At 41.6% G+C, this 16,392-nt stretch overlaps 1 protein-coding gene and 1 long non-coding RNA gene across 3 annotated transcripts in view; both read right to left on the bottom strand.

Moving 5' to 3' along the window:
- ltbp1 (latent transforming growth factor beta binding protein 1) overlaps positions 1-16,392 on the bottom strand; it is a 195,653-nt gene that overhangs the window by 156,667 nt on the left and 22,594 nt on the right. Inside the window, 1 exon segment of the mRNA XM_061788961.1 lies at positions 15,107-15,443. Coding sequence (XP_061644945.1) covers positions 15,107-15,443 — 337 coding nt within the window.
- On the bottom strand, positions 1,797-10,350 carry LOC133485386 (uncharacterized). Of its 2 annotated transcripts, XR_009790679.1 has the most exons (4): positions 2,740-8,978; positions 2,472-2,644; positions 2,139-2,201; positions 1,797-2,050 (listed from the first exon to the last, which is right to left on the bottom strand). It is a non-coding gene; the product is annotated as an uncharacterized LOC133485386 (long non-coding RNA). The 2 variants fall into 2 exon arrangements; XR_009790680.1 differs by having other exon boundaries at positions 2,472-10,350.

Raw genomic sequence — 16,392 nt, 5'->3', positions numbered from 1 at the left:
GTGTTATGTGACAGAAGAGTCTCTGCTAGGATGAAGGCCAAAGTTTATAAAACAGTGGTGAGGCCAGCCATGATGTATGGATTAGAGACAGTGCCACTGAAGAGACAACAGGAAGCAGAGCTGGAGGTGGCGGAAATGAAGATGTTGAGGTTCGCTCTTGGAGTGACCAGGTTGGATAAAATTAGAAATGAGCTCATCAGAGGGACAGCCAAGGTTCGATGCTTTGGAGACAAAGTTAGAGAGAGCAGACTTCAATGGTTTGGACACGTCCAGAGGAGAAATAGTGAGTATATTGGTAGAAGGATGATGAGGATGGAGCTGCCAGGCAAGAGAGCTAGAGGAAGACCAAAGAGAAGGTTGATGGATGTCGTGAGGGAAGACATGATGGCAGTTGGTGTTCGAGAGGAGGATGCAGGAGATAGGCTCTCATGGAAAAGGATGACGCGCTGTGGCGACCCCTAACGGGACAAGCCCAAAGGAAAAGAAGAAGAAGATTCAGAATTGGACTTGCTGGAGTGGTTTTGATCCTTGTCCCACTGCATAACTCAAGTTCATTTCAGCTTGAGGTCACAAACAGATGTCCGGACATTCTTCTTCAGGATTTTTTGTCTTCCAGGTCATGAAGCAGTAAAACAGCCCCAGACCATCACACTACCACCACCACATTTTACTGTTATGTTATTTTTTTCTGAAATGCAGTGTTACTTTTATACCAGATTTAACGGGACACACAGCTTCCACAAAGTTAAACTTTTTTCTCGTCAGACCACACAGTATTTTCCCCAAAAGTCTTGGGGATCATCACGATGTCTTCTGGCAAAATTGAGACGAGCCTTAATGTTCTTTTTTGCTTAGCACTGGTTTTCGTCTTGGAACTCTTCCTTGCAAGCCATTTTTGCCCAGTCTCTTTTTTATGGTGGAGTCATGAGCACTGACCTAAACTGAGACAAGTGAGTCCTACAGTTCTTTGGATGTTGTATTGGGGTCTTTTTTGACGTCTTGGATGAGTCGTCGCTGCGCTCTTGGGGTAATTTTGGTTGGCCGGCCACTCCTGGGAAGGTTCACCAGTGTTTTATGTTTTCGCCATTTCTGGATAATGGCTCTCACTGTGGTTCGCTGGAGTCCCAAAGCTTTAGAAAAGGCTTTATTACCCTTTCCACACTATTAGATCTCAATTACGTTCTTTCTCATTTGTTCCTGAATTTCTTTAGAGCACGGCATGATGTCTAATCTTTGAGGATCTTTTGGTCTACTTCACTTTGTCACGCAGGTCCTATTTAAGTGATTTTTTTGATTGAGAACAGATGTGGCAGTATCGGGCCTCGGTGTGTGCCAGATAAATTGAACTCAGGTATGATAAACCACAGTTATGTTTTAGCAGGGGGGGAATCACTTTTTCACACAGGACCATGTAGGTTTGGATTTTTTTCTCCCTTAACTCTCCAGTGCCAGCCGTTTCCTGAGCAGGGAACCCCGAGACTGCCAGCCATTTTCGATCAATTTCATTCATTTTTCAAACCCCACAGAATATTGTGTAAACACAAAACCCACCAAAAGAAACATCAGACTCTCTTCTTTCAGCGGAAAAAAAATATTTTTTATCTAGCTTATACCGCTCTTTAGTAATCAGCAGTCAAATATAGGCTTCTTTCAGCCAAATCTGTTTCTGGAAGGAAAAAACTGAGAAAACAGCCTTTTTGTGAAAGCAGACAGATCAAGCAGAAGAATGACTTCGACAATATTTTTTTTCTTGAGTGAAAATCTCAAACTCTGAACATTAAACAACACTGAGAAAGTATTTTTTAACAGAAAAATAATTTATTTACAAGTATAACTATGTTCAGAATTTACATAAGAAATACATGAACAAATGGGGTTCCCTCACTTTTTTCCTCCAAATTCTCCTCCTCTACCGTTTGCTCAAAATCTTGCGCACAAAATCTAGCAAAGTTGTGTCCACATCTGGTTTATTCTTTGGTGGAGGTGAATGGGATCTTGTGTGGTAGTTATTGTCATTGAAACCAGTCCCTACTTCTGCTCGAAGCACAACCTGGGCAGATTAGAAACATAACTATTACTAAAAATACAGTGTTGAAATTGCTGGTGTGGGACATGGAGAAAAGAAAGCTTTTAATTACCTTTTTTGTCTGCACTGCGTACTGAAATGGGGGTCGAACGTCTGCTGGATGCGTAACCTGTAACTTTTAAAAAATACATACCATTACTAGAGAATACTTTTTATTGATGTGTTTTGCAAGGGTAAAAAAAAAAAAAACATTACTTTTCTTCATCGCGATCCTAAAAGAAGAATTTCTACAAGATGGACGAAATGGAAAATTCAAATCAGTACTGGCAACAGATGTTACATTGTAATGTGATCTAGTGGGACTAAATTACGGTTTTATGTAACAAGGATTGAAGGAGCGTGTTTGCTCGCTAAATGCAGCTAACGCGAGCTGCAAAAAAGTTACCTTTGAATCCATATCATCTGGAGGATCTCGGGATGAAGCTCGGCTGGCGATCCAGAGGGAGTTCACTCATCTGACGATTCCGGATCCCATTTATTCAAATGATGGTCGGCAGACAATCATCTGGCAAGCGGCCGAGAGGATCTCACCATAAGGCCCGGCATTTTGGGAAATAGCTTTGCAACAATGCAATCGGCTCAGAGTGTGATTCTTTATTTCCCCGCATGATCGAAGGCGTCATTCCTGTCGGTCGCAGGAATATTTTTCTTACCTTGGCGCAATAAACTTCTGGTACCAAAATCTCTTTTTTATTTATTTTTTATTTTGTCTTCTCACTTTTCCCCCATTATGCTTGCCTTCTTCTCATTGTCTCTTGCACCCCGCCTACTCCTTCTGCCTCTTCTTCCTCTGAGGGAGGGACATTCACCTCAAGGCATTGTTGCCCTCTACAGGGTGCCATTCCTCATTGCGGTAATCCAGAGGCTTGACGATCACACAAACTGCACAAGACCCTCCCCCACCCATCCCGCTCACTCTTCCTCAATGTGCCGGCCCAGCAACTCCGTACACCAGTTGACTAACATGCATGTGATATGGTGTTCATTCACTAATAAGTTTGATAGAAACACTAAAGACTTTAATTAATAACAACACAGATTATACTAACATATCAACTCACAGACGTTTAGACACTAAAAAAGAATCCCACCGCACCACTCGCATTGCCTTGTTCATTTTCCAGATTTTCCATACCGAGCCTGCCGACCCAAAGAAGAACTCGTTGGAAACAATCGAAGAACACGCATGAAGTGTGTTTGCGACGGCAATCGTGTGGCTTAAATGAGTATATGAATAAAATAAATGACAAATCGGCTCAGTGCAACCCTTGCAATAAGATTATATTCCGCAAAAGAAGTTGCATGATTATCATGATCATTACATGGTTTGGAAGCAATGGAGTCCCTGTCTGTAAAATGGGTGCTCTGGCTCAGATGCTTGGCACAGCACCGAAGTCAGAATCATCGAAGTATCCATCCATCCATTTTCGGTACTCCTTATCCTCACAATAAAATACATCTTATGCCAGCATTCAGACAGCGAACAAGTTAAACTACACCTAAAATGTTGGTCAATCAACTCAAATTCAAATAACCAACTAACACCAGCACATGCAATTTAAGCAAGTGTGTTCTAAAGCTCTCCTGAAAGTGTAACCTACCTCAGTGAAAAGAAAATACAGAACATTTTAATTCAAGTTCATGGGTTTGATATTAATATAGGCTTACTGGTTAAAAATAACCCTGTAAAAAATTCATATTAAAGCTTGTAAAAAGTTAACAGCAACAAACTATGTGTTGTAACTTGTATAGAGTAACAGTGCTTGACTACTTGTGTAGTATGTACATAATAAGATTTATTTAAAATGCAACTCTGTCAAGGCATCTGTTTTTTATTTGGGTTCGTAGGAGACATGACTTCATGGCAAAGAAAATAATGGGAGTCGAAATGTGATGTAATGCTCAAGTTGTTGTGTTTATCAACTCCAAAAGAAGTTATTTTATTAATTATATATCATTTAAATAAATCGGCCGATTAATCGGTTATTGTTTTTTTTTTCTGCCAAACATCAGTATTGGCATCTGCCTAAAAAAAAAACATATCGGGCGAGCCCTAAACACATCTTTTCATATATCGTGCGCGAGACATTGATAACAAGACACAGACAACAACTGTCTCCAAATGCATGGAAGGATAAAATTAATGGTCATAATCTAGGACATGGAATTACGGCTTGGCATGACGTTTCTTAAGGTTACTCATTTGCATTTTCTGCTGTTGCTTGATTTCAATTCGAAAACGTGGAAGTGATGTCATTGTGATGTTTCTCTTTCATCATTACCCAATTGTGTAAACTTGGTTATTTGAACGATAACCCGCACATATTCCATTTTCAAGAGGAGTCTTAAGCAACCCAGCAGGGCAATGGCTTTGATGGCAGTCATCAATGAAGAAGTGGTGCCTGCAAGAATTCCTTTTTTGAAACTCACCATATCTCGATCATTCTCAAGGATCAGGTTGTAACATCCCATAGTCCTTGGACAGACACGCGTGTGATTTTGTTCTGACTGATCTTGGTGCTCCATTTGAGCTATCCTGAGAACCTACTGTAAGTGGCTTCTTTGAATTAATTCAGGTTCTCTCGTGTTTTGTCCAATTCAGGGTGTACCCTGCCTCTTGCCCAAAGATAGCTGGGATACGCTCAAGGACGCCCGTGACGCTAGTGAGGATATGCGGTTCGGCGAATGGATGGAGGGATGTTTTTTTTTTTTAAAGTCAGAAATGTTTAAAATGTTTATTTCAATTCCATTCTGTTCAAACTTGTGGATCATATCGCAAATGTGTTTGCATTCTTTCTGTGATTTTTTTTTAACCTTCATTATTTTTATGGACATCGTTATTGTCATATTTGTCTAATATATCTTTCATACGGGAGCATCCTAGAATATGGATCTTTTCCTCAGTTTTTTTATTCAACACCCATCTTGAATACAGACTGTCAATGTCATTTACATTCATTCATTCATTTTCCGTACCGCTTATCCTCACTAGGGTCACGGGCGTGCTGGAGCTTATCCCAGCTATCTTCGGGTGAGAGGGGGGGTACACCCTGAACTGGTCCCCACTCAATTGCAAGGCACATATAAACAAACAACCATTGGCACTCACATTCACACCTACAGGTAATTTTGTGTCACCAATTAATCTACCATGTACGTTTTTTGGGATGTGGGAGGAAACCGGAGTACCCGGAGAAAACCCACGCAGGCACAGGGAGAACATGCAAACCCCACACAGGGGAGGCCAGAACTGTGAGGCTGATGTGCTAACCAGTTGTCCACTGTGCCACCTAGGCTCCATGAACTTTAATCTCAAAATGACGAGAAAATAAAAGCACAATTGTCATGTGTCATGTCTTAAACAGCTGTGCAATATTTTGATTGTAGGCTCCTCACCTTAAAACTATAGTTTGTTGTTAATAGAAATTCTCAATACTGTGCCTGATACAGACAGCCCTCCTTCAAATGTGAAAGGTACACCAAATATAAGTTCAAGTCACCAATGACTCTGTCCAGGTGTGGTGAGAGAATTGTAGTGGTAATAATGATAACATGATAATAATTTTAATAATTCATTTTCATTAATATATTCAGGAAATTATGTTTTCCGTTGAGTAGTTATAGAAGCTCAAAAGTAATAAAACTATTCATTTCAATCCTGTCTGGACCACACTGCCAAAAAAATAATAATTCAGAAAAGGAAGGAGAAGGAGCATCAGGAAACAGCAAAGTGTACCAAATGAATAAATAAGTGCTTTTTTTTCCTCACTTGAGCCCGTCCCCCAAAATGTCTGTGCATGTCCCTGATACTGACACAAATTTTATACTTAACAGAATGCAGTTCTCCACTGTTTTCCATTGTTGATGGAAGGTTGCCATTCAAACACTGTCATGTGATGCAGCAGGAATGTTTTCAAATAAACTGGCGGTGAGCTATAACTGGATCAGCAAAAAGACCTAATCAAGATTTTACCATGCTGCAGTAGGGCAAAAGGAAAGCATTGACAACCAAATATAACGTCTACTGACAACAAAAAACAGAAATAATTCAAGTTCTCAAGCAAAATCACAATATCATGATAAGAGCCACCCTTTTTTAAGATAATAGGTTGTGTTTAATTAGTGGTGCTATGATCTGCACTGTTTTCAGACACTGCTACTACCAGTCCAAGTTTGTAGCATAATAAATAAACATCATGACTTTCACCATTTATAAAACACAGTGCTATAAAAAAAATTTCAAACTAAAACGAGTTGTAAAATTATGATCAGGATCACTGTTGAATTTACCAAAATGTGGATGACACTTCTTTGAGATTGGAAATCGGTGCGATGACAGCAAAAAAAATAATAAAATAAAAAATTGGACTGGATCTAAAATCTCAGATTTTACCACTCTTATACAAGCAGTCCAGTCCATGCGCCGCTCCAGCACTTATTTTCCAGCAGTGCCCGGATGGCATGCAGACCCCATGTGATCACAACAACAAGTTGCTAAGGTGCTAACATAGTAGCAAGGAGTAAGAGTAGATGTTGCTTACTTAAAGTCGTTTATTGACACTCCAGATAAAGTTCACTGTAAAACTAAATTCACAAAACAAAAGAATTACACCAATTTACTGTTCAAATAAATCACAGCCTTCGTTTCTTTGTTTTTGCTCACAACAATTGCTAGCTCAAAACTAACACGCAATCAATAAATAACACCATTGACGAGCTAACAAAAATTTGCATAGACCTGCGGCACTTATATTTGTCAAAATAATGAATACTGGTACACCAACGTTTTATAACCACATACCAACAGGCAATATAACAATACTCTCTGGCATATATCCTTCAAATTGTGAAAAACGAGTTAAAATAACAACATTCGATCGTGACTTCTACTTTCTTTGTTACTGCAAGTGTGCATCTCGTGTGTATCACACTGCCCCTCAGAGGCCAAAACATGCATAGCAGAAACAGCGCTTGATCTGCGAAAGAACTGGGGTGGGGATAGATACATGAGGTCCGCAGACATTTAAATTTGCCAGCGGTTATCACCAGCTCCTTCTGTATTTAATAAGGGTATCCACTCACATTGTCTGTTGCCACACAGGCAAGAGGAGTGAATATGCTGCAGTCACGCACGGATCACTCTTCCGCACAGATATGTCTCCATGCGAGACCCATTGCGCCATATTTAAAGGGAATGAGAGGCGCCGCTTAGATTGCTGGTGAATTAAGTCTGCTGTGTTCATGCCCACGGTGAAGACCGCCCTCCTTTAAATACGCCAGCTTGCGCGCGTCTGTGAAATCACGAAAACCCGATCTTATCCACCACAGTGAACATTAATGTACAAAAAGTACAGGATTTTAGCCCGGATATTGGGCCGATTAGCTATCGCAGCCGATTTCCCAGATCGGGGCAGACATATTTTTTCAGGAACGACACAACTTCTTGTAGTGTGACATAATCCACGATCAACGATTTGGGCCCTACAACGCCAAAATGAAAAGTGTAGCATGTTTGATTTTTTGGAAATCTTCCGTGTAGTGTGACATATCAACGACAACTCTCTGACCGCGCACCTTGACATCGACCAATAGGATTGCGTAATGTGACCGCCGCATCGCCTCCCGTTCATGGCGTTGTCAACATGTTTGCATGCCGTTGTCAACATTTATTCATGCGCACAAACCAATGTTTACCGAAGCTTTAGAGCATGATTTGACTGAACGCCGGCATGTTTACGTACAACCGTTAGTGCTAGCACTAGCTTGCTAGGCTACATAACATTTTGTTGCCTGCTTGCGAGCCGTATCTTATTAAAAATACTTGAACATACCTCAAGCAATCCTTGAATTAACATTCTCTCCTGAGCACAGGTGACGTTTTTCCTCATTTTCCATACAATACATTGGCGCGGCCAGTTGTTGTTGTATCCGGTCGCATTGACCGGTGACACATTTTCTGGTTCCGCCTCTCCGACAGTGTATGATTTGACAAGATAAAGCCCATGATTGCAAAAGACGGGATGCGGTGGTATCGGAATACATGTCAAGTCGTATTGCCACTATCTGACCGAGATACGGCAAGATTTGATGCCAGTCGTCTGGCAGTGCAATCGGGAAAGATCAAATTTGTCTTGTATTTTGATCCAGGCATAACACCGCCCACCGCGCCTGATTTATGCCGGTCATGAAACTAGAGCCTTTGGACTTTAATGTATGAGAAACTTTTGGGCATTTCTACATTACAGTATTGCACCTATTATATAGATAGTTTTAATTTCTCTGAACTTAGTAATGATATAAATTGAGGGATTATTTCACAATCTAAATAGAAAATTGTCCAAAACACAAGCTTTAAGCAATGAGGAAAATCTATTCATATCTCATTCTGCTATAGTTTATACTGTTGTGAAAAACACAGACAACTGGAAAAGTACATATAATGTAGGTTGTTTAGAACATTGCAGTTGATGCATCATCTTGTTCTCCCAGTCACTTTCAGCTCTATGTTCACTTTTTCAGTCTGATTCCAAATTATTCATTGGGTGGAATTTGGGCATGGTCCAGAGGGTGTACCGTATTTTCACGACCATAAGGCGCACTTAAAAGTCTTAAATTTTCTCCAAAATGGACTGGGTGCCTTATAATGCGGGGCCTTATGTGTGACTTCGATGAGCGCTCCGCTTGACTGACTGGGAGCATTTCCTGCCGACACGCTGCTTATATAGAGGAAAGGCGGACCTGGCTGAGGACAGCATGTGGACGTTAAAGGGGAAAGGGTGCGCGTGACAGAGGATGTTAAAGGCACGCCCCCAGTAGGTATATAGTTCCGGTATGTGCATCGGTTTGGCTAAGGACCCCCGAAAATGGCCCCTACAAAGAGACACGCTTACGAAGCACAGTTTAAACTGCAAGCTATCTGTTACGCGGAGGAACATGGGAATCGAGCAGTCGCGAGAGAATGCAAGATCAACGAATCCATGGTTCGCAAGTGGAGGAAGCAGGAAAACGAGCTTCGCCAAGTCAAGAAGACTAAGCTGAGTTTCCGTGGAAACAAGGCGAGGTGGCCCGAGTTGGAAGACCAACTCGAGCAATGGATTAATGAGCAGAGAACAGCCAGGAGAAGCGTCTCTACAGTCACCATTCGACTGAGGGCAATAACGCTTGGAGAAGAAGTGAAAATCGAACATTTTCAAGGAGGTCCGTCTTGGTGCTTTCATTTTATGAAAAGGCGCCATTTATCGATACGGGCAAGGACAACCGTGGCGCAGCAACTTCTGGTGGATTACAAGGAAAAGCTGGCCATCTTCCACTCCTACTGCAGTAAAAAGATTGGCGACAAACACATCCAGCCCAACCACATCACCAACATGGACGAGGTGCCGCTCACTTTTGCTCACTTTCGCCATCCTGGCGAACCACACTGTAGAGAAGAAGGGGACCAACACGGTAGCGATACGCACAACGGGGCACGAGAAGTTGGCTTTTACTGTTGTGCTTGGTTGCCATGGTAATGGACAGAAACTGCCACCTATGGTGATTTTTAAGAGGAAGACACTGCCTAAAGAAAAGTTTCCAGCCGAAGTCATCGTTAAGGCCAATCAAAAGGGCTGGATGGACGAGGAGAAAATGAGAGAGTGGCTGAGTGAGGTGTACGTAAAGAGACCGGATGTTTTTTTCCACGCGTCACCGTCCCTGTTGATCTGTGACTCCATGCGCGCCCTTCTCACAGCCGCTGTGAAAAACCAAGTGCAACTAAGACTGGGAGGCAACGCCAGGCGAGTTACGCCACCGTATGTGAATGGATGCTTGGGCTAAGTTATCTGCTTTGACTGTTGTCCGAGCTTTCGCAAAAGCCGGCATCATTGCTGAACAGCCCCCCGGCAACGAGACTGACTCTGACAATGACGAGAGGGAACCCGACGTGTTTGTTGGAGAACTTCCCCAGCTGTTCATTTCGGATACAGAAGATGAGGACTTGTGGATGAGGATTGACCAAAAAAATAACGTGAGTACATTGTTAAATACTTCAATAAAGTACAACCGAACTCAGTTTTGCTCAAGCTGCCTTTTTAAAAACATTGTTTTAGCGTGCATGCATGCTACCGTATGTTTTAAGATAGAGTATATTTTACCATGCCTGTGCCCAATAATACGGTTCGCCTTATGTATGTGTTAAATACAGAAATAGACCCCTTAACTGAGACTGCGCCTTTTAATACGGTGCACCTTATGGTCGTGAAAATACGGTAGTGTCAATTTCAAAAAGTCATTTATGCTTACTCTGTTACATTCCATTCTTAGAATGATAAATTACTGTACAGCCATAAGACAAATCTTTGCTGGGTAGCAGTTAGATGTTTTAATATATATATATATATATATATATATATAAATATATATATATATATATATATGTTTTTTTCAGTAAAATGAATAAATACTCGGGCATTCTGTGATTATTATGAATTTAAATGCTGTATTTAAAAATATATATTCAATTTAGACGAATAAAGTGAAACGATTCTCAAGTTATGAGTCAAAGACGATATAGCCAATACTAGGAGAAATAATGACAAAATATAGCCTGCTCTAATATTCTGGATAAATGCTACTATTGTGACAGCAAAAGTATGAACCTTTGGACTGACAGCCCTGTAGTGCAGTCCCTTTGGATAAATGTGTGCTTTTAGAGCTGGAATGTGATGAGGTGTTCTTCACCATCAGTGTAATCCATCCTATAAATCATGGACGACAGGTTAATTCTGTTGTAATGGCTCACAACGGGAGGGGTCAAATGCTGCTGCAGAAAGGGTAAAATGTTGCAGATGAACTACAGCAGTTCAAACCATTAAATGTGGCTCCCAGCAGGAAAGAGTGGCACTACAATGTATTGTAGTATTTCTCAAAGGGGAACCAAATCATTATTCAAATCTTTTTTCTCAAAAGAAGAGTCAGTAATGTTTTCAATGGTGACTGGTGCACAGAGCAAGCCACATAAAGGCATGCTTGGATTAGTTTGGTATTGAAAACCTGAGAGCCCTGACCTCAACTTTGGGATGAAACAGATCAGAGATTGTGAGCCAGGCCCTCATGTCCAGGATTAGTTACGTCTGACCTCACAAATGTTCTTCTGGATAAATGGACAGAAATTCCCACAGACACACACTCAAAGGTTGTTTTCCCTGTGAAAGTCTAGAGCTGCTGTAGCTGCAAAGGGAGACCAACTTCACAATTTTCAATTTCTTTCATTGCAATTGCCAACTGTACAAATCTTTGGTATGTACTGTAGGGAAAAAAATTAAGTAAGGCACTTTCAATGGAAATGTGTTTTAAAACCAACTCATACTAGTAAATGATTAAATGATACTACAAATCAGAAAAATAGCTGAATAAATCAATAAACGTCATGGTTTGTGTTTTTGTTGACTTGTTCGATTATTTAGTTTGTTTCATGCTTTTGTAAAGTTTTCCTGTCACATGTTCCTGTCTTGTCTGCTCATTTTGTTATTGTCTCAACCTGTTCTCGTCAGCCCCTCTACCTTGTGTCAACCTATCAGCTCCCTCCACCCATTCATGTCTTGTCCAGGTGTTCCTCATTGTCTCATCAGTTTGCTTGTATTTAGTTCCCTGGTTTCTTTCAGTCCTTGGTGGTTCATTGTCATTTGTAGTCTGTTGCTGTGAGTCAGGTTTCTCTCGTCATGTTAAGTTTTATTTGGTGAGTTTATCCCTAATGTTTTTTGTTTCTTGGAACCTTGTTTTTTTTTTTTTGGGGGGGGGGGGGGGGGCTTTGTAAATTTTGTTTTTGGGGTTTTTTTTTGCCTTCATGATCCTTGTTTGCCTTTGTTTTTTTTTTTTTTAAATTAAATATCAAATTGAGGCACGCTGGATGACTGGTTAGAGCCGCTCCCTCACAGTTCTGAGGACCGGGGTTCAATCCCCGGCCCCGCCTGTGGGGAGTTTGCATGTTCTCCCCGTGCCAGCGTGGGTTTTCTCCGGGTAGGTTAATTGACGACTCTAAATTGCCCGTAGGCGTGAATGTGAGTGCGAATAGTTTGTTTGTATGTGCCCTGTGATTGGCTGGCAACCAGTTCAGAGTGTACCCCGCCTCCTGTCCGATGATAGCTGGGATAGGCTCCAGCACCCCTGCGACCCTAGTGAGGAGAAGCAGCTCAGAAAATGGATGATATCAAATTGAGATTCTTGCACACTGCCTTGCCTCCCTGGTTGCCTCCACTTGGACCTTTTTGCCGCCAATACCACGCAAAACCCCGACAGAATGAACCAACCATGAAAGGACCCAGCAGAAAGCACACGGCGTTGCCCTGCACGCCCCCAGTCTGCCTCCCAGCGCCATCAGCCTGCCAACCAAACCAACCCTCCACCTGTAAGCCCCATCGTTCTTTCTTCTGTCCTTTTCATCAGTGTCCACCACTTATCCTAGTTATTCACAAGCCCTAATGGTTCCCCTTCGCCTATTTTATAGATTCAGATCTATCCGCTTGTAAAGCTGGCCCTGATTTAGTTAACCTGCTGATTCTGATTTTGATTTTTTTTTTACCTGGTTTTTGTCACGTTTTCTCTTTTCCAATCCCTGTGAGTCCACACCCAAGTCCTTTCCTTCCGACCTTTACTTGGGCACCCGTTTGGCCATCTATCTGGGACCTCTGTGTGGTGGCCAACAGACGCGCCCAAGGTAAAGTTTCGTTCTCCCATTTTCCCACCCCTGTTTCAAAGCCACTTTTTTTTTTTTTTTTTAACCTTTTTCCACACCTCGTTCCATGCCCGTTCCACTTCCTCCAAAACCTGCCCCTAAGTCACCTTCTTCCGTTCCAAATTCTTCACCTCGTCTCGTACCGCCCTTGTTTCCTAGTTCACCTTCCTTAGTTCCTGCACACTGTTTCCTGTGGTCCCCAACCTCTATGGCGGCAGGCTGAAAAAGCCAATTCAGATCTCGTTCCTGCTCCCCGGTGGGTGCACCAGGCCACCCTGCTCCGACGGCACATGCTATGCGGCCACCACCCGTCCGTGCTAAGGCAGCGCTTTTCCAGCGGCAGCCATGCGGACCTTCTCCGGCGGCACATGCCAAGTGGCCGCCACCCGACCCTCTTGCCAGGCCTCTGCATTGCTGATTGGTCCAGCATCATGGCCGTCCGCCTGAACAGACCGATAGAAACCCTTGTGCTTGGCACCCTGGCCAACTTCCTGAATGGCCCATCCAAGTACCACACATCTAGCGTCCTGGAGAGCCACAGACTGGCCCTGATGACCCGGAACCCGCCTCCAGGTCCCCTTCACCGACACTGTTGTGGACACTTTTTGTTGTGACTTTTAGAGATGTCTTGTATCTGTCCCTTAAGGGGGGGGATACTGTCATGGTCTGTTTTTGTTGACTTGGTTCTGATTTTGTTTGTTTCAAGCCTTCATGTGTCTCATGTCTTGTCTGCTCATTTGGTTATTGTCTCCACCTGTTCTCGACAGCCCTCTACCTTGTGTCAACCTATCAGCTCTCTCCAGCCACTCGTGTCTTGTCCAGGTGTTCCTCATTGTCTCGTCAGTTTGCTTGCATTTAGTTCGGCCCTTGTTGGTTCAGTATTGTTTGCAGTCTGTTGCTGTGAGTCACATTTCTCGTCATATGTTTTAGGTCGTGAGTTTACCCCTAGTGTTTGTTAGGTGGCACCTTTTTGGGAAGGGGAGGGGGGGGGGGGGGGGTGCTTTTATTTATTTATTTATTTTAATTAAATCATTTTGTTATTCTTGCCTCCCTGCTTCCTTGCAGTTGAGTCCGTTACCTTTTTGACTCCAATACCATGCATAAACCAAAACCCTGACAAAACAGTGGTACCTTGAAGTAAAAAATAAAAAAATTTAAATTAAAAGGACTATAACCAAAATTTAGGTGAAAATGATCCTCTTAAGTCTGTTGCGGATTTATCTTCAATAAAAAATTACCCCCCCCCCCCCCCAAAAAAAAAAGCACCTTAGTTGATCAATATTCTAAAGGGAAATTCGAAAAATATCCACTCTGGAAGGAGAAACTGAAAAGACAGACCGTAGCCATGTGGATGACTTAGAAGTGTTACATCTTTAAGTGATTGTGATCAAGCTACTTTTTTTTCTCAGCAAAATACTTTGATTTGAAATGTCTTGAAAAGTGTTGGCCATTTTAGTTCATTAGTTTGTGATAGTTGACTGTAATGAGTGTAGTGAGTGAAGCTTCGCACTAGCTAGCTGCATACGTTAAGCTGCCATTTGTTTGTCAATTGTGTGTCAAAACACGTTTCAGTGATTTTAATAGATTATACAGTTAATGTTAAAAAAATGATTGTCAATGTGTTAGGTGCATCAGTGACATTACATTCATTACCCCATCTCGCTCTCATTAGTCATTTAGGTGAAGCGACTGTTGAATTCTTAATATTCGACTGGACATATATAACCGTTTTCACTGATTTGGTTCTGTAATTGATCAATTTGGTTCATTCTTACATATACACTGACCGCCCACTCCCGCATAACTTAGTGGAAACTAATAAATGTATCAATCCCGTTTCAAAGAAAACAAAGCTGAGTTATGTCAAAAGGTATTAAATTATGAGTTTATCATTGTCAGTATAGTGTGCAGTAGAACTGCAATGTGTCATACGACACAGAGGCGTTCCTATTATTGGCCCTCATGCGTAGCTAATTGAGGTCATCAAAATATTAGTTACAGCTCTCAATATGATACAGGTCACACACCATTGCAAACTAATAATATTACTGCTGCAGGCTGAATGTTATACTGTAGAAGCCCCGCCCTTAAATGCTCAATGCTGCCATCTGCAGATCAAATGCTCAAAAAACACAAAACAAAAACAAAAAGAAAGGCAGTCAATCTATGTGAAAACAGGTCATATTGTCATTGTAACAGAAAGGTACCATTCTTGGCCCAATTTAAAATCTCAAGATCACTGTGATCCAGTAAAACTGTGATTTACAAATAAATGATCTCTTAAAGATTAAATAAAAAATAATACTTACTGTTGCTGGATGTGTTGTTGGATATAATGTGGTCTCACAAGCTGTGGGGAAGGTTTGACAGTCAGCTTCATCTGGGCAATGTTGTCAGCTTGATGTGGGGGCAGATCATAAGCATTAGGTGGCACTTGCTGAGGTATGGGCCGCTGTGGTACTGCGTTGTGTCCATTCATGTGACTGGTGCTATGATCATTGGTCGGGCCTTTCCCAGGCTGTGCTGGAAGGGTGTGTGTGGGCACAGTCTTCTGCTCACATGCCTTGCCGCTTGAGCCAGGCTTGCAGACACAGAGCTGAGGCCTGAGGCACATTCCTCCGTTTTGGCACTGAGGGATGCAGTTAGCTGGAATACAAAATCCAGACAGATGAGAAGAGAGAGAAAAGCAAGGACAGACAGATGGCGATAAGATGTTGTCTTTTTGTTATGATCAAAAAAATTATGGTTTTATTCTCTCTTAATAGTATAGTTTGATTATGTATCCTGTATTATATTGTCTTGTAGATGTATTTTACTGTTTTTTTACATCATGGCCAGGGGACTACAGATGAAAACTAGCCTTCTGGCTAATTCTGGCTTTTTTAACCATGTGTACTTCATGTGTTTTATGAAATTGCATTGTCCCCTTTCAAAAATAAACTGATAAACAAGGACACAAAGTTGTACACATAGATTCACTAATAAATATGATTAATTTGTTTAATAAATTACAAGATAATTAGGCAACTGTTGTCCTCAAAACTGGTTGCAAAGTTTTAAAATTGCAACCCATTTGAGCACTTGCAAAAAATATGACATTTGACTTCCTAATCTTGGGCCAGAGATACTTTGTTCAAATATTTTTGACTTGCCATTTTTCTTCAAGAGAACAGTGTTGACTTGACCATTGGCCTCAACTACCAAATTGGGTTGGAAAAGTTTAGCGAAAACTAAGCAGGCATTGACGAACACAATATCTCCCGAAGGACATCTGAAGTTTCTCATGCATTTAAATATAAAAGCATGTGGCTGAATTTGACAAATTAGTTTCATCCACCCTTCTACAAATGTTCACATCAGTTTTTACTCTAAACAAACACACAAAATGAAAAAAATAAATAAAACAATCTTCATCTTTATCACCACCACTTAAATGAGAAATGGGAAGTGGCATTATTCACACCGTTAAAAATTTTGAGTTAAAGTGAAATTTTATGAGGTGAATACCCAACTTCTTAAGTTACTGATGGTATAATGGTACACTCGTCTGATGTCGGAGCAGGCAGCGTAGGTTCAGTTCTCAAAGTGACCGTGC

This window comes from Phyllopteryx taeniolatus, chromosome 11 (assembly GCF_024500385.1).
Source record: "Phyllopteryx taeniolatus isolate TA_2022b chromosome 11, UOR_Ptae_1.2, whole genome shotgun sequence".
Lineage (NCBI taxonomy): Eukaryota > Metazoa > Chordata > Actinopteri > Syngnathiformes > Syngnathidae > Phyllopteryx > Phyllopteryx taeniolatus.
This window is presented reverse-complemented; position numbering and strand designations above follow the sequence as displayed.